Consider the following 22,017-nt stretch of genomic DNA (forward strand, 5'->3'; position numbering starts at 1 on the left):
TGTGCAGTCATTCACCACGCAGGCCGCTCAAAATCAATGGAGCTCAGAAAAAGAGCATGGAGATTGGGCAAGGAGGGGCGGTGATCGAGAATTCACATGCTAGGAAGCATGAGTAGATACGAAGAGATATGATCTCGGGTATAAAGGTACACCTTTCTCTGGGCTTGTGTCTTCTTTCTTCACCCACACTCCTGCCTTTTGTTTGTTACCAAAAGATTGTACGGGGCAAAAATATGTGTTCTTTCCTGAAAACGACGACGACTACGACATGACTCTGCGGGCTCTGCGGGCTCGCTGTTCTTGGGGACTTATTTTGGTCGCATTTGGATCCAAATTTTGCATCTCTTGAATGGTCTCTCTGGGGAAGATGAGGGGGAAGAGATCACTGAGAACTTGGAGCGCTTCTCTACTAAGAGAGTGTAACAAGAAGTTCATGGAACGGAAAGGAGACATCGTCTGCATTCTTCAGGTTTCGTATCCCTCATTATAGCTCTTTCGCTATCCACCCCTCCGCTCAGTACTTCGGCTTAAACATCAACGTAGCCATAATCGTCCCCACCTCCGCCTGCAACCCAAACAACTTATACAGCCACTTGATGATAACAAAAAAGCTCTCCGGCTCCCCCATATGCTTGAACCCCTCCACAAACCGCGCCTCCTTCGGCGCCCCATGCATCAACGCAAGATAATAATCATCGATCGGGAAAATCTCATCGTCAGTCCCATTCACCAGGAGCAACCTTGCACACTCCTGCTTATCCAGCGTGCCATCATTCAGCAACGAGAACTTGCTCATGGCCTCCTTTTTGAATGTCTCGACATCGTTGCCGTAGCCCCATTTGTAAGCTAGCGTGTTGGCAAGATCGAAGGGGTACTCGAGGTGGTTTACATTGTCCAGCCATTCGGGGGAGAACATGTGGTGGCAGCCGCCGCCGAGGGCGACGACGCCCGCGAGTTTAGAAGCGTGCGTGTGCGCCACGCGCATGGCGTAGTAGCCGCCTGTGCTGAAGGCCCAGATGGCGATTTTCTTTGCGTCGAGACGCGGTTGCGTGGCTACCCAGTCGAAGAGCGAGCTGTACAGACGGTCTGGAGACGTTGGGTCGGACGCCGTGGCCGGACAGTCGCCTGTGCCGGGTATCTCGAGGACGATGGTTGCGACGCCGACACGGCGCCAGCCTTCCATCCATACGGCTAGTTCGGTGCGGTATCCGTCTAGTCCGGTGAAGATGATGAGGGTGGGTACGGGGTTCTCTTGCGAGGCGCTGTCCGGGACGAGGTGGTACACGGGTATGTGTTCGCCTTCGTCTTGGTTGCGGTGTTTGTGTGAGATCATGACTTCGTGGACGGGGTGTTCCCGCATTCCTAGGCCTTTGATGCATACTTCTTTGCCTAGTTTCCAGGCTTCGCGCTGGACTTCGCTGCGTGGCGCTGGGAAGCGGCTGATACGGTATACGGCGCTGGAGCGTAGGTAGTACTCTGATGCTTTCTCTTTTTCGCCATTCTTCTCGGCTTCTTCGGCTATGGACTTGAGCTTTTCGGCCTGTGGGAAGTAAATTTTGGCGTATTCGTCCCAATTGTAGGGCTCTTTCATGTCTTTGGATACCATCTCTTTTACTATCGGCTCGAAGTCGGAGGCTGTGCCGAACATGAAGGGGTAGACGCCCATTTCTGCCTATGGAGAATCAGTTGTGAGATCTTCATGTATGTAGTCTGAGTGGCCGGTGATAAACATACAGGCTTCTTCCACTTCGTCTCCCACAGCTGCTCATAAGACTCATGGTGCTTCGCCGGCGTCTTCAGCTTCTCCTGGATGAAGAACTTGCCCCCTGGTGCCGCCATATTTGATACAGTCTTCCTCTCGATGTAGTGTATATCTAACTTATTAGTACGACGCAACCTGTATCCGGAGATGTAGCAACGCGTTGACGGAAGGTGGACAGTTGAGATGAAGATGCATCAGTATTCGATTCGAGTGTCATATATAAGCTGCCAATCTATTCATAGGCCTCCCGCTCGGCACAAGTTCACGTACGCCGATAATGTTGCGGCAATGGTGTCGCGGTTCACGGTTCGGGCATTAAACGTTGCGGCAGGGCCCGCGGGCGGGGAGCCGAAAACTGAAACCCATTGTCCACATACAGCACGCGATCACATTGTCTTGTTATACTCAGTAATCGGCCCCGGTATCTCATCACGAATAAAACACGCGACCATGCCTGCCCTCGTCCAAGAGAGTGCCTATTATATACGAAAATGCTCTTTCTCCTCTTGGAGTTGTCCTTCACGTCGCAAATCACCCAAAGGTATTCTCTGTATTCCGAGCAAAGCGGTCGCAGAAAGTGACTTGGTATATATCTCTGGGGTACATCACAAGAACACTGTCAATTCGGGATTTGAGTTTCTTCGTCCGTCCCAGAGTCGTTCATGTTTTCATATTCAGTTGTCTAGATCTGACACATTCGTGAAACATGGCTCATGATCCGTATCCATTCCTATGATTGCCAAACCACCCCATACGCCAGTAATGCTACGTTGAAACTATTTGTGTGCTGAATTGCATTAGCAAACTTCAATTACATCAGACTAAGATGGACTTACGAATGCCCTCAGTGGGCTTGGGCGTTACATCGACGACCTCCGCTGCGGGCGTCTTGACCTCGATAATGTCCTTCATGAAGGGGAAGGTGAGCACCTCCTTGATGGAGTAGTGGTCGGTCAAGAACATGACTAGACGGTCGATGCCCATACCCCAACCACCGGTGGGTGGCAGACCGTACTCGAGCGACTGACAGAAGGTCTCGTCAATGAGCTGTGCTTCGTCGTCACCAGCCGCCTTCTGGTTCGCTTGCTCTTCCTATGTACATGTCAATATGCGTCTCCTCAATGCAAGTATCTGGAACTTACGAATCGCAGACGCTGATCGAAGGGGTCGTTAAGCTCAGTATAAGCGTTGCAGATCTCCTTCTTGCATACAAAGGCCTCGAAACGTTCGCAGAGACCAGGGATATCGCGGTGGTATTTAGCAAGTGGCGACATGACCTCGGGGTGACCGATAATGAATGTAGGGTTGATAGCAGTCTCCTCGATGAACTCACCAACCAACTTGTCAATCATTCTTGAGTTGGTGCGAGGTTCTGAGCAGTCGACCTTGACCTTCTTGAGTACATTCTTGAGGAACTCGTTGGTCTCGGCAGTGTGTAGTTGATCCGCTGGTGGGAACTTCTCGCCGGTGGCCTCCTCCAATGCCGGGATCATCTCGACTCGCCTCCATGGCCTTGCCCAGTTGACGTTGTAGACCTCGCCGCTCTGAGTGTGGTAGACGGTCTCGTATCCGCCTGTGACCTCCTTGACCAGCTCGCTGACGAGCTCCTCGGTCATGTTCAGGACGTCGTTGTAGTCGGCGTATGCCATGTAGAATTCGCAGGTGGTGAACTCGGGGTTGTGGGTAAGATCGATACCCTCGTTACGGAATTGACGGCCGATCTCGTATACCCTCTCCAGCCCTCCAACTACAAGCTCCTTGAGGTATAGCTCGGGCGCGATACGCATGTAAAGCTCCATGTCGAGTTCGTTGTGGTATGTCTTGAATGGTCGCGCAGTCGCACCACCAGCAATCTTGTTCATCATGGGCGTCTGAACTTCCAGAAAGTCCCGTTCGTCGAGGTACTTGCGAACAGCCTTGATAATCCTGCTCCGAGTGATGAAGGTGTTGCGTGTTGAGTCGTTCATGATGAGATCGAGGAATCGGTTGCGGTGGCGTTGCTCCTGGTCCTTGTAGCCACTGTGTAGTATTAGTATCACCATTGCTGAAGTTCTGAGGTGAACTCACAAGTGCTCCGTCGGCAACATCCTCAAGCAGGGGGTGAGAAGGATCACCTCGCGCGCGAAGATGCTCAGCTCACCCTCACCACCCTTCTTGGGGCTGGTGCGACCTGGGTATCCGATGACTCCGATGATGTCTCCTCGCTGGATGTTCTCATGCTGCTTCTCGAAGGGTACGTCGGCCTTGGCTTCCTGCAATTGACACATGACCTGGATGTTGACGCCCTCAGCCTTGCCTAGACATTATCAGCTATAGGAATATCGGTGTATCCAGTATACGTACAAACGTAGAAGTGCAGCGCGTTGGAGGCAGAGCGCTGTGTCATGACGCGGAGACCGATGCGAATCTCCTTGTCGGGCTCAGTCTCTCCCTTCTTGAGGTGCGAGTAGTCGCGAACATAGTCGGCGAGCTTGTAGTTGGTGTGGAACTTGTGCGGGTACGGGTTGGGTTGCTTGGAGGCGCGGAGAGCGTTGATCTTGTTGGACCGGATCTCGAAATATTGCTGCAGTTGGTGAGTAACCAGATCAGTTGAAAGAGGCAAGTTCGATGCGCACGTTTGGGTTCAATTCCTCGACATCGTCTTTCTTCTCCTTCTTGGGCCGCGCAGGTAGCGACGCCTCCTTCTCCTTCTTCTTCTCGTCCTTTTCGCGCTGCTTCTGGCGACGCTTCAGTTCACTCTTGGAGATTTTCTCGCCGGTGACTGGGTCGGTGTGCAAGTCCTTGGTCTCGGCAGCCGGTGGCTGTTGTGCAGCTTGTTCGTCGGCCATTGTTGCGATGTTCGGTGGTGCTCGTGTGGGCTGCGCGACGAGATATATGCCCCGCCAACTTTTTGATTTGACTCACCCCGCCATTGACTGGCAACCCGCGGGAACAAAGTTTTTCCATCCGGCTATGGGGACTCATACCTCACATCACCGCTGCACTCTTCTGTGGTCATGAACGTGTTAGAAATGCATACTACTGTAGACATGGTGCCTACAGCGTTGCAGGCATCGCACGTGTATCAATTCATCCTTTCACCCCGCATGCGACAAATGCTAGACAGGTTCTCGTCATTTCGATCTGAAACACGAGACAGCCATAGCAGTTGTCAACTATTCCAGATTTTCAACAAAGTTCGTGGTAGTATTTGTAATGCAACCTTCGGTTAAACTGTGTTACAAATTACAACACACGGTGTCAGGCTTGACCAACACCATGGTACTTCTTATCTGACTTACTCGAAGATGTCCGAGCAGAACTTCATCGTCATCCTGACTCTACCCGACGAGCCCACGATAAGGGGACAGTCCACACGGTCCATGCCCGAATATAGTCCTCAAGGATCTTCTAGTGGCCGCAATATGCGCAATACGAAGAAGACGCGCAGCATTGGGCATCTACGGCAGCACATCTTGCGTCACCTTAGCGACGGGATGAACAGTGGGAACAGATCATCTCGAGACCCTGTGAATCCCAAGATGCTGCCACGGGAGGACCCTGTGTTCGCCACTCTTGACAGCTGTCGATGTTGGGCTTCTAATATCCGGGCCAAGTCCGACCGATACTCTCTTCTCCGCTTTCTGACGCGCAAGCAATGTGAGTTTTCTTAGGCAAACTCCTGGGTGGAACCTTGATTGCTGAAGTTTTTTGACGTAAATTCTTACCTTGTGGCCGTCCATCCACGGTCGTGATGCTGGCCCCAAGAACCTCCTGTTGAAAAGCCAACTCATCTCCCCGCAATATCATCAAGTCTAGTGAGACGACTAGAAATAGTTACCATGGGAATCATAGACAGGGCGACAGTCCAGCAGATGTTACCACAGTGACTGAACAGGGCGACAAGCCACATGGCCTTGACAATAATCAGAGCCACGAAGTAGCGAACCTGAAACACGCGTTGAAACATCAAACTTGGGGTATCATAAGGCTGATGCCCGCTGCAGGTGCGGCTAAGGCTGGCTGCAAGACATGTCGCTGTATGCCCATAGCGCGTTTCTCCTTTGAATACCGAGCCAAACTCTGTCGATGCAATGTCGCGTCTTGCGGAACTGGTCAAGATGCAGGCTGCAGCAAATCTTGTGTTCAGGCGTGTTCAGGTTCATTCCACAGACCACTCTGTGAACTTCCTACTAGATTGAGGGCATGGGGTAATCCCGATGTCGGAAGGTAGTAACGATAGATGACTATCAATGTGGACGTAGAAGGGGGAAGCGTGCGAGAGGCTAAGGCAGGTACGGCGATGATGAAACAGGAAAACATGGCATCCAGAGCGCGTTCCTGCAGTACTGTATGTTGAACGGTAGGCTAGCGGGGATCTTTCTAGTGGAATAACAATGAGGTCGCAGATGCGGCCACATGAGGCAGATTTGCGAATTCGCGGTATTGGGAAGTTGTTTTTCACGATGACGCGATGATCTTGCCGCGTGACGGACGATGCCCACGTGCTTTTACGTCTGATCGATGAAGCAGGTACGATCCGTTACCGCACCTTCCCGGAGATTAGTGGTGAAGTAGTTGCAACCATCACGAAGCGTGGCCTCGAAGAAGGCCTCGTGAGCACGCTTCTCTCGAAGAGACTATCGAGCGGCACACGGTCCGCCTCCTAAAACCACTTATCAACAGCCCTTGTGAGGTTTTAGCGCGTATCATATCGATAGCTCATCCGCTCAGCGTTCACGGGATGGCTCTCACATCGAAAGCTGGGGGGAGATCACAAGACTACGTCATGTGTAACCAAATTCCTCGATCCCGACGCCATGGGGATGGACGGATGGCTAGGTGCAGGCCAAACATCATGAACAAAACCCTCGATCGCAGCAAGCTGTGCGATCGGACAAAGTCGAGCCAGGGAGGGGAGTCCGGTTGTACGGCGCTGTTGACGCAAACAACGCGAAGACGCGTCTTGGGCAATACTCAGAATCAGCTGGAAGGATCCTGATGACGACGCCCATAAACTTTGCTCAGGCAGTCAGCTGAAACTGCAGGCAAAGCAATATGGACAAGAAGATATTTCCCACGACTCGCAAAGCCTATCGATAGCTGAATAGGCGAAGATGCGTGCAATCGATAGGGAGGCTGCAGGCGAGCTGCAGAGGCAATCATAATGGGGAGGGCTAAGATTGTGACGCGGGCCGCCGAACTGGTGGCAGGCGGGCGCAAAGCTGGAGCCCCTATTCCGCGCGACTCGGCCACCCGATGGCATGAAGACGATAAGATTTGCTAATTTGGGCATAGAAGGGGGGATAGGTCGACGCGTGGTTCGAGCGCCCTGGTGCCGATACTGTGGTTGGGGAAGATGCGGTGGTGGCGAGGATTTGGTGTTGTTTTGATTCTGCTTGTTGATCAACAAACACGGCATGGCATGTAAACACGCACACCTGAACGTGGCAAGAGCTCCGCAGCAGCGCCTCGCAGTGCAACAGACGTGCAGCGAGCTGGCAGCGGTGGAGCTTCGCGTGTCTAAATTTGCAGAGCCTACTCGGGTCGCCTCTATGACTGCTTCACTTTGTGCTGCAGACGTGGATTCGATTGGCAGGCAGGGCTAACGGGCTTCGCTGCAGGGCGTCACGAAGTAAGAGGCGGGTTGGGACGCACGGGCCCCGACGCCCCAACTTTCCTGCCACACGCCCGGCGAAAAGACACCCTGCACATGAGAGAACGCGTCTCTTCTCATATACCACTGCATTCCCAGCCGATCGCTATCGAGCGCAAGAAGGGTCTCTCCATCGCTCGATCGCTTGCACTCTCCCCTCGCCATTGCATCATCGCGTTGTGACGCGCCTGCCGTGTGTTGCGACTATACTTGCCTAACGTGCGGAGGTAAACACGCGACGCCTGCGCCCTCGCTTCCCCAGTACACGACACAGCAAATCACCCTCCGACACGCCGTCAACATCAACACGCTCTCTCCACCTCCAGCCATCCTTTCCCCACCAGGACCCTCCATCACCAGGCCTTGTATGGAGCACCATCGGACTTTGGCCGTTGCTTGTTGAAGGTGGAATCACGGAACCCGGCCAGCATCGAGCACTACGCCATCGCGCGCCTGCCGACGACATTCCACGCATTCATACCACGGTCCGCATCCACCACGCGCCAGCAGGACTACCGCGCCATCGCTATCGACTGAAGACTGCACTCATCTCCATGCCCTCTGCGCCTGCCTAAAACACGTCAACACGTCACGGAGACATCGCCGCCCGCCATCTGCCCGTCTCATCCCAAAACATCCCGACTCACTCCAGACGCCCCGGTCACGAGCAAAACTCTGCACTGAGCCGCTCTCACTACGCGCGCCATGGATTACGGATATTCGCCCAGTCGCGAATGTGGCACCATGCACTTTCCCTCACCAACCGGACCTCACAGCTACCGACTCGACAGCACCCACTTCTCCCACCTCCAGGAGCTCCGCCGCTCTCTGTCGCGCTCACCCTCCAAACAGTCGCGCTTCCAACTCCGCAACTCCGACACGCCCCGCTCTCCCATCTCGCCCCTCGCCATTGCGCGCGCATTTTCTCCCAAGGCGAACAAGGTCACCAGCCCCATCGCCAACTTCCCTGAGTCACCACTAGCGCAAGCTGCACCGGCCAAGAAGAAGTTCTCCTTGCGACGCTCAGGCCCTTTCCGGTCATCGCCGCGCACGCGCAACAGCAACTCCAAGAGTCCCCGGCGACGCGCCTTGGCCGAGACCTCTGACGTGGGCAACGCGACGCCCTTCATTACGCGACACTCGCCTGGCCAAGAAAACGCCCCCGCGCGACGCCCCAGCGCAGAGTCCCCGGACACCATGGACATGGACAAGCGACTAGAAGTCGACGACAAGCCCATCAAGTTCGAGTTTGCGCGCCGCCCGGAGCTGTCGCCCGCGCCACCAGCAAAGTCGAGCCCGCTCAAGCGCAATGACGGGCTGATGAATCTCAGCGGTTCGCCCGGATCCAGTCCCATGGCAAAGCGCCGGAGCCTGCACGGCGTGTCGAGCCTCGGAAACGACTTCGAGAGCATATTCGACCCGTCCCCCGCACCGCGCATCTCTGCCGATGAGAGCTCGCGCTTGTACAATGACATGACGAACGGCTTCTCCTTCAACAGCTCACCTATTTCGGGTGCGACATCACCAGTCCGCCGCACAACGTCACTGCGCAGGTCGACCCTATCACAGCGATCCAACACCCCGCGGAAGCCGAGCAACGATGGCGAGTTCGCAATGCCTGGGCCGGCTGCCTCCAAGACGCGCAACCGCATGTCCCTCGACAGCACCGTCAACACAGCCACCCAAACACCACCCGTCCAGACGCCTTTCCGCAAGTCTACCTTTGACGCCGGGCGCATGGGCTTGCCAACGCCATTCCCCCGCGGAGCCGGTGCAGCACAGCCGCACCCGCTCTCACACGCGCATACTCCATCTTCTGCTTCATCCAGCCTGAGCGGCACACCAATGGCTCCTCCCCGGGCTCCAGCCGTTCAGTGGGGCGGCCCTGCATTCCCCCCGCCTCCGATGCCCAACAACCCACACTTCTCTCGCTCACTTCCCATCGGTATCGGGCGCCCACATGCCCCAGATGGCGAGCAGTCGACGCAAGACTCGTTCGACACACCCTTCAAGATTGCGCCACCGGCACCTGTCGCCTTCTCGACCGGCCTTCTGTCCAAGAAGAACCGCAATGCGGATGAGCCAGCAGCAGGAGGCATCTATGTCATGCCCGACACGCCATCCAAGCGCCAGTCTTTCCCCCCTGCCGCAGCAGACCGCACTGTCAACCTTGACACACCCTTGGTCAAGAGGAGTGGCAGTCTCTTTGGCAATGAAGCTCGCCCGCAACATCAGTTCGGCACGCCTAGCACACCGTTCAGTGCAAACGTATCCAAGTTTTCAACAGAGGCTTTCGGCAGTCGACCAAGCATCTTCGGTGGTATGAGCGGTACCATGCAACGCCGAGGCAGCTTTGTGAGTATCGACGGAGATAACGATGAGGATGTCCAGCCGGACACACAATCACCGACAGCGAACCGGATGGGCGACAGTCAATCCAGCGCGGATGACATGCCACCCACACCGACCAAGCCCAGTCATGGGTCCAGCCGTCGTTCAAAGGAGAGCAGCCTGCGACGTAAGACGTTCCGCTCGCGCCCTTCCATTGGTCAAGACACATTTGCAGTACCCGACAATGATGGTCGGCCAACGAGTAAGTACACATCTCGTATAGATTCAGTGACTTTTCCGGATGAAGACAGCTCGTCAGAGGACGCTGAGTCTGAGTCAACGGTTAATAAGTCCCCCTCCGCATATGCCCTCAACGCGAATAGGAGTCGACTGCTGCGGCAAGCCAATACTTTGGCTCGCCCTCTGTCTCTTTCGCGGGGGGTTGCCCGCACATCTCTCCAGTCATCGGATAGCGAGAGCAATACTAAACATTCTACAGCAGCTGGAAGCCTCTTTGGCGCACCATCACCACAGACTCCCGCGCACGAGTCTTTCGCCCCTCTTGATGCGAGCAAGCTGTCGATCTCCGGTAACCGACGGGGATCGTTCCCTTTCAACAGCAGCTTTGGCTCCTTTGCGCCCGCCACACCGACAACGCCACGTGACTCCGGCTTCTTTGGAAGTGTTCAAGGAGCCATCCCCATCGGTCTAACAAAAAACGACGTGGATGAGTCCTTGAGTGAACGATTCCATGAGATCAAGCCTCTCGATGGCGGAGAGGGCGAATTCTCTACAGTGTACCGTGTGAGTCAGCCGGTCAAGGTCTCGCCGCTGAGGTCGCCCGCCGGCAGCCAAGTATGGGTTGTAAAGAAGTCGAAGAAGGCCTACATTGGCGCAGGAGACCGTCAGAAGAAGATGCGTGAGGTCGACATCCTCTACGCTCTCCAGGGCCACGAGCACGTGTTGGACATCAAGACCCACTGGGAATTTGACCAACACCTATACATCCAGACCGAGTATTGCGAGGGCGGTAACTTGAGGAAATACCTCGACACCGTTGGCTTTAATAGCCGTCTCGATGACTTCCGCATCTGGAAGATCCTGCTCGAACTTCTGATGGTATGTCTAATTATAGTCTTTGTTCACAACACCGCTAATCCTTTTGCAGGGTCTCAAATCCATTCACGATGCTGGCTACATCCATCTCGACCTTAAGCCTGCTAACATCCTCATCGACTTTGAGGGTGGACTGAAGATTGCCGACTTCGGTTTAGCGAGTCAGTGGCCAGCTCCAGCTGGTATTGATGGCGAAGGCGACCGCCACTACCTTGCACCCGAGCAACTCTCTGGTCGGTTCGATAAGCCTGCCGACGTCTTTGCCCTTGGCATGATGCTGGCCGAAATTGCCGGCAACTGCGTAATTCCTGAGAACGGCGACTACTGGCAAAAGCTACGATCGGGCGAGTTCGAGAACGTGCTTCCCAGTCTGACTTGGAGCGCCGACAGCAGCACACTTAGTCGGGACTCCCATGGCGACCCGGTCTCTGAGCCAGCGAGGCCTTCTATGGATGGCTTCCTCATGTCGGACGCCGCAGAAGACTCAATGGCGTCCATTACAGTCAAGCCAGCCTCTAACCCTGAGGAGGAGCTGGCCCGAGCACCTTCATTCATGGTGCAGCGCAACGACCCTAACTCGATGGACCACGTCGTCTACGCCATGCTGAACCGAGACCCCGACATGCGACCAACTGCCGAGCAAGTCCTTCAATGCTACGGTTGCCGATGGGTTGAGTCAAGACGCCGCGCTGGTGCCACCATCTACGAAGGCAATTTCGGACCCAGCGATGAAGTCCTTGCCACTTACGCCGATGAACACCAGGACGGCCTCTTCGAGGATATGATGGATATGAGCTAAGTGCTTGCGCGAGGCTACTCATCATTCACTATTGTTCTCTTGTTACTACTCCGCTCCGTTTACTCCGCACAAACACTGTCTTGGTTACGACGTGCATCTGCAGCCATTTTCCGAATGTCCTGCGATACTGTGGTACCTCGACATGATCATCATCAACATCACCCTTGTACACTATTCTGACGATCTGGCGTTTTGAGATCGAAAAAAGGGAAAAGCACTTCTGATGCTTCACGACTCACTCTACGACGAGTCGCCTGTATTTTTGTTTTATACTTTTCCTTTGTTTCCTCGCCACTGTTTTTATTACGAGCTTCTGAACGTTACGGCCACGATATCTTGGGGTAACAAGGTTGTCCCTTTTTCGGGCAGGTTTTGGGTTTGGCCATTATCTTGGAGTTTGTGCGTTGCATATGCATCCCCCCACGAGGATACCTTCGCAGCTGGAAAATAGCGCGAATGGGGATTGGCGTTCTTCTTTCTTGTCTTCTTCTCTTTTCGTATTGAATGACTGGTACGGCTTTACTGTATCAACGTAGGGGGTTCTGAGTGGAGTTGCGGAGGCTGGGTCTCTTGGGGCCGGTTGGGTTACGGCGATGGGGACGGCGGACATGGAAGGGTAATGTTGAAAGAGCAATATCACTCACGATTTCATGACCCAATCATTGATCTTTTCTTGCGACTTGTGATGTGATATGATATGCTGAAACTGTACTGCCATTGCGTCTATTCCGGCCCATGAAGGAAGATGGAGGGTGCGAGAGGAGGCCACGTGTTTTAGTCCCTTTCGCAAGACTGGGCTTCCGTCCTTGGCTTACACTGGGTATTTGTGCTGTGTATGCATCAAGACAATTGTTCAAATACCGAACATACGACAAGGATGATCCTTACTTCCACGGAGAATACAAGGCCACCGTAATGACAGACTAACTAGCCATTCATCTCTCTTTGTAAGTGCGGTCATGTCATGCCTTGTGCATGGCGTATGAAGGGATAGCTTGTTAGGAAGTTCTATTGGCATTCTTAGAAGTGCCGGTAATATAGGGCTCGCGTGCCATAGCAAACGTGGCTATGCGCGTATGCTTACGACTTTAGTATGGAAGAAACACTTGGGTTGGTTTGACGAGATATTCTGGTGTCCGGCGCGGAAGATAAGCTGACTATTGGGGGCGAGGTGTAAGCTCCTTCTTGTTAGACTTGCTTTCCAAGCACTTTCTCGGCTCTCCTCTGTGATCTTTGGAAGTCAATCTGAAGTTGATTTACGCTGGAGTTCAATTACGCTGTTCCCTCTTATTCGCATCGGTAGAACTACTTCTTCACTCTATAATCGAAGCAAAGCACCTGAGTAGGGTGTCGTAGTCTCGGACGGGCAAAAGCCGCGAGGGGCTTTCTTGATTCAAGTGACTCGGAAAGCGTGCTTACCTCCTGGGCTAAGTGACAAGAGCGATGAGCTAGCTCTTCGACCAATGTTTGTGAGCTGACAATGACTGCCCGAAGCTTGGAATTTCAGGATCTAGAAGGCGTGGAGGCACTTGCATGTCGACAGTGCTGAATCCTACGGTCAAATCTGCACGTGAACGGCCGATCACATAGCATCCGTAGCTATTCTACCTGGGATGTATCGATAAGAAAAGGCTAAGCTTTTTGGGAGATGTAGGGACATGGGCATATTGACCAGGAGTCTCCAATTCTGCGGCAACCCCATGCGGCAATGTATCTCCGCCCGTGGCCTTGGATACGAAAAGGTGAATCTAGGCTTCTGGTGCATTGCCCAAAGCACGTCGGTAACGGGTAGCGGGTCGAGTAACCCCGACCGGTCAAACTGTTGTGCCAAGAAGGCACAGCGGCTTGGTGTGCATCGGGAAGCAAGGAACATACGACAAGCGCATTCGAAGTACCGTACGATAATTTAGCCTACAAGTTGCGCGCAACAAACTTTCGGTATTGGAGAATGATCCAATGAGCGAAAGGTTCTTCGTCAATAGTCATGATCGTGCTTCCTCTGACGCAATTGAAATCCGTTGCGCGACTCCAAGGGCGGGGTCGCGATATGCCGACACCTTCCAACCCCACGGGGTCATTGCGCTTAGCCTCATCGCCGGCCTCTCTAACCCTGGGCTAATTGAACGCCATCGGCCCTCTTCCACCATGCCATGCCGCAAATGGTTTACCAGCGAGCCGCATGATGACGAAAATGCCGCTTTATGGGTTCTGCCGAGATAATCTAATATTCTCTTTGCCGGGACGAGAACGGTCAAGGGTTTATCCGGACAGCTGCTTCATATAATGGGGCAGTCTCCGCGATTTGGAGATGTACAGTCGGTCAATCTCACCTCAAGATGCCATCTACATCCGTCTTCCTGGCTGCTAGCGCAGCAGTTGGCTGTGCTTTCGCGCGGACTGTACCTGAGTCTGCACAGGTCGTTGACCAGAAGAGCTTCAATGTCTTGGAGACAGTCCCGCCGCCTTCTGGAGCCAATGCGACATCGGTACGTTCTTCGTCTCTACATCATCGTGAAGCTCGAAAAGATCTAACAAAGACATAGCTCTTCGTTTGGCCCAGTGTGACTGCCGATTCTCTTCTGGAGAAGCCTTTCCACATTTATGACGAGGAATTCTACGACGTCATCGGCGAGAACCCTTCGTTGACCACCATCGCAACCTCAGAGTCGGACCCGCTCTTCCACGAGGCTGTTACGTGGTACCCTCCGACAGAGGAGGTGTTCTTCGTCCAGAACGCTGGTGCGAAGGCTGCGGGTACCGGACTGAACAAGTCTTCCATCATTCAAAAGATCAGTCTTTCGGATGCCGAGAAAGTTAGGAATGGATCCCTAGAGGCAGCACCTGTCACTGTCGTCGACACCGCAAACCCCCAGGTCATCAACCCTAACGGCGGTACCAACTACAAGGGCAACATCATCTTCGCCGGTGAAGGCCAAGGTGACAACGTGCCATCGGCATTGTACATGATGAACCCTCTGCCACCGTATAACACCACCAGTGAGTATCCCCATCTCACCAAGAAACAAATAGTGAAACTAACCATTCTAGCTCTTGTGAACAACTACTTCGGTCGTCAGTTCAACTCGCTGAACGATTTGGTCGTCAACCCAACAAATGGCGATCTTTACTTCACCGACACACTCTACGGATACCTCCAGGATTTCCGTCCCGTACCCGCTATTAGAGAGCAGGTGTACCGATACAACTTTGACACGGGTGCGTTAACCGTTGTCGCTGATGATTTCGGCCACCCCAACGGAATCACCATGTCGCCCGATGGCAGGAAGGCGTACGTCGCCGACACTGGTATTGCAATGGGTTTCTACGGTTACAACTTCACTGCCCCCGCGTCGGTCTACTCGTTCGACGTCTGTGCGGATGGTACTTTTAGCAATCGCAAGACCTTCGCCTACCTCCCCGTTGGTATCCCTGATGGTAAGTTTCGCACGTGGACATGCAACCTTGAATGCAATCGCTAACGTTCCACGACAGGTGTACACACCGACTCTATGGGCCGTGTTTACACTGGTGCCGGAGATGGTGTATGGGTCTACAACCCTTCGGGCAAGCTCATTGGAAAGATCTACACGGGTACGACAGCAGCCAACTTCAAGTTTGCGGGAGAAGGACGGATGATCATTACCGGTCAGACCAAGCTATTCTACGCGACCTTAGGCGCCTCTGGAGCACCCATTCAGTGATCGACGAATCCGTCAATGTCACTGTCTAAATTACTAAACGTATACCATAATGTGTTGTACCGCACAAATAGACAAATAATGTAATTTGAAATACCAGAGCTGCATAATGCCAGAGATTGAACACTGCCCAAGTGATAATGCTGCCCAAGAGGATTGAAAGATGCAACGTGCTAGTACCTGCGTTCGGTGTATTCTTCATCAGGTTCGCCTTCCCGAGGCCAGAGTTCGCCTGCATGCCGCTGTTGCATGGTGGCGTTCACTAAACATCCACTAATTATCTATTGGCCCTCGGGTGTTGGAGTCCAATGCGCAGGTTCGCGAGCCCGCACGTGACCTTCAGGCCTAACATAAGGGGAAGCTAAGCCCACGAGCCCCGAGAAAAGGGCCGCCACTTTCAGTCGGCGTAACCCCGGACCCCAGGGAAAGGTAGCCTCCGGCTCCTGCACATTGCTAAACGCCACTTCGACACCAGACAAAACGCGAAGCGATACAGCACTGCCTCCTCTTGGGCACCTGAGCCAGTTGGGTCTCATGATGCAACGCTGCTGGAATACAATTCTCACGATTTCTAAGTGCGCAGATCTTTCACTGATCAAATGATGCAAAGACCGCATTTTGTTCGTGCCGCGTGGCTCAGCGACTGAACAGCACGCCGTCTGCTTGGCACATGGTCACAGAAACTAGAAGCTCTGAACCGCACTTCCCCCATACTGCAGGTACTTCAAACTTTAAATCACGTACGCTGCAAGCGAAGAGGTCCAAGCAGGAGGTATCAAACCGACGCGCTTTCTATATGACACCGGGAACCAAGTATTGGTATCGTCCGTTAGTAGGGGTCGAAGAAGCGCATGAAGCTTCTAGCCCTGTGTTTCCTTTTTGGTCGATCCGGAGAACCTTCCATCGACCGTGCATGGACAACAAGAGACACCGACGATGGTACCGAGATCATCCAGGCCTCACGTATAGTACCCGAACGCGAGATGTGAAGGGGTCAGAGGTTCATCGGCTGCTGGCCGTTGTAATACCCATGGCAATATCTTACAGATAATGCGGTCCAGGTCATCATACGATGCTTGATCGTAAAGCCAAGGGGCCTTTCAAGGAAAATAGAATTGGACAGGGACATGCTAGCTACGGGAAGCTGACAAGGCTACAGGAGCGAATCGCAACCTGACATCGCGCTGAGGATTAGCAGGAACGGACCGATATCTGATTGCGATTCAAGCTAGTGTGGCTTGCATCGCATTCGACTCCCACCAATGGGGGCTTTCACGCAAGCGAACATGATGTGTCGCCAAGCAAAGGAGGGTCTCATGAGATGTCTTCCGCCCTCCCCGGACGAAACAGACTGTCAGTGTGAGGGATTTGCTGGCTGGTTTCCGCGTGGACCAGGATCGGTATGTCGTAAAGCCCCTGCGGTTGCGGCTCAGTACGGCTGAAATCGAGATAGGTAGCATGGAAAGGTTCAGATTACCCATTCATGGCGATACCCCGGCTACACCGAACCTAGCTGGACGCTGAACAGGTCTTGTGGAGGCGATCCCCAGATCCGCTTTCAAACTCCACCTTTCGCTTCGTTGACTGCTTTTCCCTCAAACATTCTCTTGCCTCGCGATGGCAGTCGACATCGTGGTCTCCAAGACCATTGCGGCAGTCTTCCTTAGCATAGCACTTTACAACTTCCTCGAACTTAATGTCTACATCTTCACCTTGTTCAAGAGACGGAGCGGGCTCTACTTCTGGAGCTTCACCATATCGACATGGGGCATCGTCTTCAACGCCATCGGCTACACGCTCATGCACCTCGCAAATATTCCGCAAAAGAACATTTACGCCACATTCATCCTGGTAGGATGGTGCGCGATGATCACCGGACAGTCTGTTGTGCTTTACTCGCGACTACACATCGTGATGCACAACAGGAAGAAATTGAAAGCCGTTCTGGTTATGATCATTACCAACGCCATATGGCTCCACATACCCATCATCGTCCTGGTCTACGGAAACAATTCCGATAACCCCACACCCTTCGTACAGCCCTACCAGATCTACGAAAAGATCCAACTCAGCGTCTTCATCGCCCAGGAACTCATCATCTCCGGTCTCTACGTATACGAAACGACGAAGCTCCTTCGTATGGAACGTACGATCGGAAACTTTGGCACGAAAAGCCTACTCCAACACCTCATCTTCGTCAACTTGCTCGTCATCCTCCTGGACTTCAGTATCCTGGGCCTCGAATTTGCAGACATGTTCGAGATCCAGACATCGTGGAAGCCGCTCGTATACAGCATCAAGCTCAAGCTCGAATTCAGCATCCTTAACCGCCTCGTCGCCCTGACTCGGAACGCTCGGAGTGGATGTGCCAGCTCGTACAGCAACGGCGGAAACCGGTCAGCGGCCGTAGCGCTAGGAACGGTTCGAGGAACGGGACACCAACGCTCCGCTTTAGCCACAAACACGGAGCACCAAGAACAATGGGAGGTACACGTTACCAGCGGAAAAGCAAACAACGACCAGCTCCCCTCGACCGTTATCAAAACAACAGAGTTCACGGTCCAGAGCCATAGTCGCAAGGACAGTGACGATAAGATTAGCTTCGCGGGAAGCAAGGAGGAAATACTGGCACACTCGGCGGCTCACAATACTCAAGGGAGTACGTCGTCAGCGTCGTCAGACCACATTCAATATAACGGACGATACGATAGCCAGCCTTGGCAATAACCCGAGACTGCGTGTCCTCTTGCGCATGCGGTTGTTACGAGTTTCTTTGATACCAATAGACTTTTACTTTGTTTCCTTCAATGACACGAATGTATGAGAATGCCATGTATTTACATTTAATATTGTTAGATCTCACTAATGTTGAATCTTTCCACACGTACTATCCAGTTGCCTGGCCTGAGCTCACTGTGCAATTATCCGGCTTGAGGGACTAGACTCACCCCCTTTACTAGGAACTATGTGACTGACCAGATTCTTCAGTCGCTCACTATGTAGGCTAGGCTACTCTTCTGCAGTTTCGAACTCGTCAGTATCGGAGTCTTCGACAGCAGAATCATGGCGCTCGTGTTCAGACGCAACCGAGTCTGTAGCGATGGGACGAGGCGATGCTAGCGCCAATTTCCCTGGCTCCTCGAACTTAACTGAGGCCACCGAGCGAATAGGACTAGCCTGATTATGATGCGCTTCATCCCAGGTCGACTCGTTTGACGAAATTGAGGAAGCTCCAACTGTCGAGACATAGCTTTTCAGCAGAGGCTCAGTATCATCACTACACTCGCTGTCTTCGCACTCTGGAAATGAGTCGTATATTAGTGAGGGGTAAAGTGCTGACGAGTATCTCAGCGGTGGCGTCGCAAGACCAGGGCCGATGCGGTTTTCGGAGATTTGTGCATTCCGACCGTCCAGCGACGGATCTAGAGGATCGAATGTTATACCGAACGCGAGGGGCTCCGGGAAGGGCTCTCCGATATGACATGTTTCAGTGTCGGTGTGCTGTAGCTCTAGGAGTGATCGGTTATGCAGCGGGTCAGCTGAAAGCTCGATAGTGTGCTCTGTGTATCTCTCGACGCCTGAGAGTGAAGCTTCGATAGACTCAATGTCAGTGTGGTCTCCAGAGTCCAAGAGCCAAGTATTGATGGCTTTGAAAGGGTTCCAGAATCCCGACTTTCGGTGATCTCCTTGTATCTTCGCAGCTACCTCAATGCCGGATGCTACGGCTGTGATAGGATCCACTAGATCATCTGCGCTAACCTGTAGGAGCTCATCATCAAAGGACTCTGGAACGTTGTAGATACCCTCCTCATCAATCAGATTAGCGTAGTCAACAGGACATGAGAACTTCTCCGCCCCGCGCTGTAACCAGTCAGCAAATTCGCGGACAGCAATGTCCGGTCTTCCACGATACTGACCGCAGTATTTGGCAAGCTCCGCAGTAGTGATGCGCGACTTGCTCGGGAATTGGGCCTGGAAGGCTAAAGCGAAGCGATATATAGCCTCTGAGGTGTACCGCTTGCAGACGTCGTTGTCGAAGAGACGCTTGAAGGTCATGATTGAGCTGGCTTTGCTTGCGTAAGAGATGTCGAACTTGCGCTCTACACGACCTGCGCGATACAGTGCTGGATCAAGCTTCTCTGGATGGTTTGTCGTCATGATAATTATTCTCCCTTCGGTGGCATTAACACCATCAATGACGTTTAGTAAGCCCGAAAGGGTTACTGATTTGGGTGTAGAATCCGTGGTTTCAGAGTCCTTTGTTGTCTTCTTCGGATCGGTTGCGTTAGCGAAGTCTTCAGGCTCACCTAGGACTTCTAGAGTAGCCGCCTTTATAGCTTTGACTTGGTCGAGCACCCTGTAGTTTGCGACACTTTGTTTTTCCATGAACTGTGCCAGCATGGTCTCCAGCGCATTCATTTCGGGCTTCTCTTCAGTGTCCTTAGAACCTGACGACTGAGACTTAGGTCCGAGTTGCGCATCTGAATTTTGTGCGCCTCGGTTACCGACATCGACCCCGACGCAATCAATATCTTCAAGGCCAATGCAGCTCCGGAAAGGAACTCGACTAAAAGCTTCCCTTAGATCGTAGTCATCCATGCCTTGTAAGTTGATGATATACAGGGGGACATTCATGTGCGAGGCAATCCCAGCCAACAGCGACGATTTACCAGTACCTGGTGGGCCTGCGAAAAGGTAACCATGTCGGTAGGGTCGACCGCTGTTCTCATACCAAGCTTGGGAGTCTTTGTGGAAGAACATCTCGATGTCCTGGGTGATATCCTGCATCATCTTTGGGTCAAGATCGATAGAGGACAGAGGACGCTTGTTGCGCTTAGACTTCTTGTCTCCATGCGCTCCCATTTCGACTACGGTCAATTCTGTGCTTTCCAAAACCTGCTTTTGAACATCCTCAAACAGCTCTGTGATAGGCTGTCGACTGTGTCCCCAACATCGAACGGTGATGGATCCCGAAGGATCGGGAAGGCTTGTGAAAAAGTCATTGGTGCGCAACCGTTCAAGCTCTGATTTTTCCGCAGTGCCAGAGCGCTGAATCTCGAGCATAAACTGCCTGCCTTTGTGCCAGAAGGATCCTGCTGTCTCTCCAGCAATAAGCGAAAGCTCGCCTGTAACCGCACGGAGTTGATGCTCTCCGCGAAAACGTCGAAGCTTCCGGCTTTCTTCAGCCTTTTCGCGCGCTAGAGTCAGCAACCCGCCACAGAGTACGCTGTCATAACCACTGATGGTAATAGAACTAGTGACTTGTGGCTTTACCTGATTCAAAAGCGCGCTCAGTATGACTGGAAGCTGTACACGAGCAGCATTAAGAGCGGCACAGGTCATGATCAGGATCTGGACATCTCGACCTCCAGTGCGCTCTTTGATGGCATTTCGGGCAATATCATAGAACTCTGAGTTCATGTAGTTCATGATCCAGGAATCTTGACCTCCGCTGAGTACACCAAATAACCAAGACTGGAAAGTCGTTGGAGGAGTGTTGATAGCTTGTTCTTTTGCCGGGTCGTCTTTTGATGCTGAGAACGAAGTAGACTTATCATGTCGGACTTCTTGAGGAGCAACCCCGGGAATTCTGCATGATTTGCACATGGTTCAGCGAAGATACCTCTAAAGCACTCACCAGGAGGGTTAGTAAGGTCTGAAGTGGATGGCGCTGCTGTCCGTCGAGAGCGAAGTAAGACCTTTGTAGTCTGGCCTGGATCTAGACATGTTTGCAAACAGCAACGCAGCTTTTGACAGTGCGCTGACATTGCCTACAGTGTCATCTTGAGACGTAATAGGTGTTAACACAACGATATGGTGTCGCGAAGGTACTGTGAAGAGGTGGCAACGTCGACAATGTTATGTTAGTTTTATTATTAGCATTGCCGCAAGTACTTGAGATGAGGCCATGATACGGGTCGATCATCTGCGGGCGTCATGGACTCGATATCGCGGTTTCTGCGCACCATGTCAACCTACAAATAAGCTAAACAGGTCTGCAACCTACATCACCATGAAAACATGCAAAGTAGGTAACCTAACGTCGATGTAGGCTCTAGCCCTGTTCAGGTTTTTTCTTGTATAAGGTGGCACCAAAACTGAGCTCATCATTGCTGTTCCGCTTCCGGCTCGACTATCTGTGAGGCCCGGCAAGCACTTCGGGTGAGCGCCGTGCTGGATTCGATTGGAAAGAGAGCTATTTAAGACGAGATAAGGCCGAGCTTCTGCACTTCATCATCGGAGTGAAGCTAGGTATCATAGGTCGCAGAAGTGATGAGTCGCGCCGATGCGTCGTGTTCGAGCGAAGGCGCCCGAGACACAGAAGAAACGACCTAGCGAATTGCAGCCCCCACCGGCTGAACCACAGCCGAACTATCACTCCTCAGGCACCACGCGTCTCGAAATGAAATTCGCATGCCTCATAAGGCATATTTCGTCCACTATTGCATGAAAGCCAGTTCTCGCCCACTACCAAGCATCATGCAAAGGCCACTGGGCACTCGACACCTCCACCGGTTATCGCGGGTTACGAAGCCTCGCTGTAATTGCGCTTCCTTGATTTCCTGCTAACGACATATCCTGCTTCAGGCTGTCTTTCGCGCTTCTTTCCTTCTGTCGTTACTGCTGGTCAGCATGCATCGTTGTTGAGCAATGATTTCCTCCTCTTTTTTCTCGT

At 52.9% G+C, this 22,017-nt stretch overlaps 5 protein-coding genes across 5 annotated transcripts; 3 read left to right on the top strand and 2 right to left on the bottom strand.

Annotated features, from left to right (window-relative positions):
• Positions 1 to 514: 514 nt before the first annotated feature.
• Positions 515 to 4,590, bottom strand: J4E84_008714 (uncharacterized protein; the record flags this gene model as incomplete). The annotated part of the gene is made up of 7 exons (XM_049391284.1): positions 515 to 1,672; positions 1,735 to 1,874; positions 2,599 to 2,854; positions 2,905 to 3,781; positions 3,830 to 4,058; positions 4,106 to 4,325; positions 4,378 to 4,590. The coding sequence occupies 7 exons, from the start codon at positions 4,588 to 4,590 to the stop codon at positions 515 to 517; spliced, it is 3,093 nt and encodes a 1,030-aa protein (XP_049240986.1).
• A 3,512-nt stretch (positions 4,591 to 8,102) lies between these two features.
• On the top strand, positions 8,103 to 11,643 carry J4E84_008715 (uncharacterized protein; the record flags this gene model as incomplete). The annotated part of the gene is made up of 2 exons (XM_049391285.1): positions 8,103 to 10,847; positions 10,897 to 11,643. 2 exons carry the CDS (start codon positions 8,103 to 8,105, stop codon positions 11,641 to 11,643), a joined length of 3,492 nt encoding a protein of 1,163 aa, XP_049240987.1.
• Positions 11,644 to 13,979: 2,336 nt separating this feature from the next.
• J4E84_008716 (uncharacterized protein) lies at positions 13,980 to 15,344 on the top strand (the record flags this gene model as incomplete). The annotated part of the gene is made up of 4 exons (XM_049391286.1): positions 13,980 to 14,129; positions 14,187 to 14,640; positions 14,692 to 15,078; positions 15,136 to 15,344. 4 exons carry the CDS (start codon positions 13,980 to 13,982, stop codon positions 15,342 to 15,344), a joined length of 1,200 nt encoding a protein of 399 aa, XP_049240988.1.
• Positions 15,345 to 16,958: 1,614 nt separating this feature from the next.
• J4E84_008717 (uncharacterized protein) lies at positions 16,959 to 18,068 on the top strand (the record flags this gene model as incomplete). The annotated part of the gene is made up of 1 exon (XM_049391287.1): positions 16,959 to 18,068. One exon carries the CDS (start codon positions 16,959 to 16,961, stop codon positions 18,066 to 18,068), a length of 1,110 nt encoding a protein of 369 aa, XP_049240989.1.
• A 282-nt stretch (positions 18,069 to 18,350) lies between these two features.
• On the bottom strand, positions 18,351 to 20,771 carry J4E84_008718 (uncharacterized protein; the record flags this gene model as incomplete). The annotated part of the gene is made up of 1 exon (XM_049391288.1): positions 18,351 to 20,771. The coding sequence occupies one exon, from the start codon at positions 20,769 to 20,771 to the stop codon at positions 18,351 to 18,353; it is 2,421 nt and encodes an 806-aa protein (XP_049240990.1).
• Positions 20,772 to 22,017: the final 1,246 nt, after the last annotated feature.

Source organism: Alternaria hordeiaustralica (assembly GCF_023758085.1).
Source record: "Alternaria hordeiaustralica strain BMP 2776 chromosome Unknown scaffold_23, whole genome shotgun sequence".
Taxonomy (NCBI): Eukaryota; Fungi; Ascomycota; class Dothideomycetes; order Pleosporales; family Pleosporaceae; genus Alternaria; species Alternaria hordeiaustralica.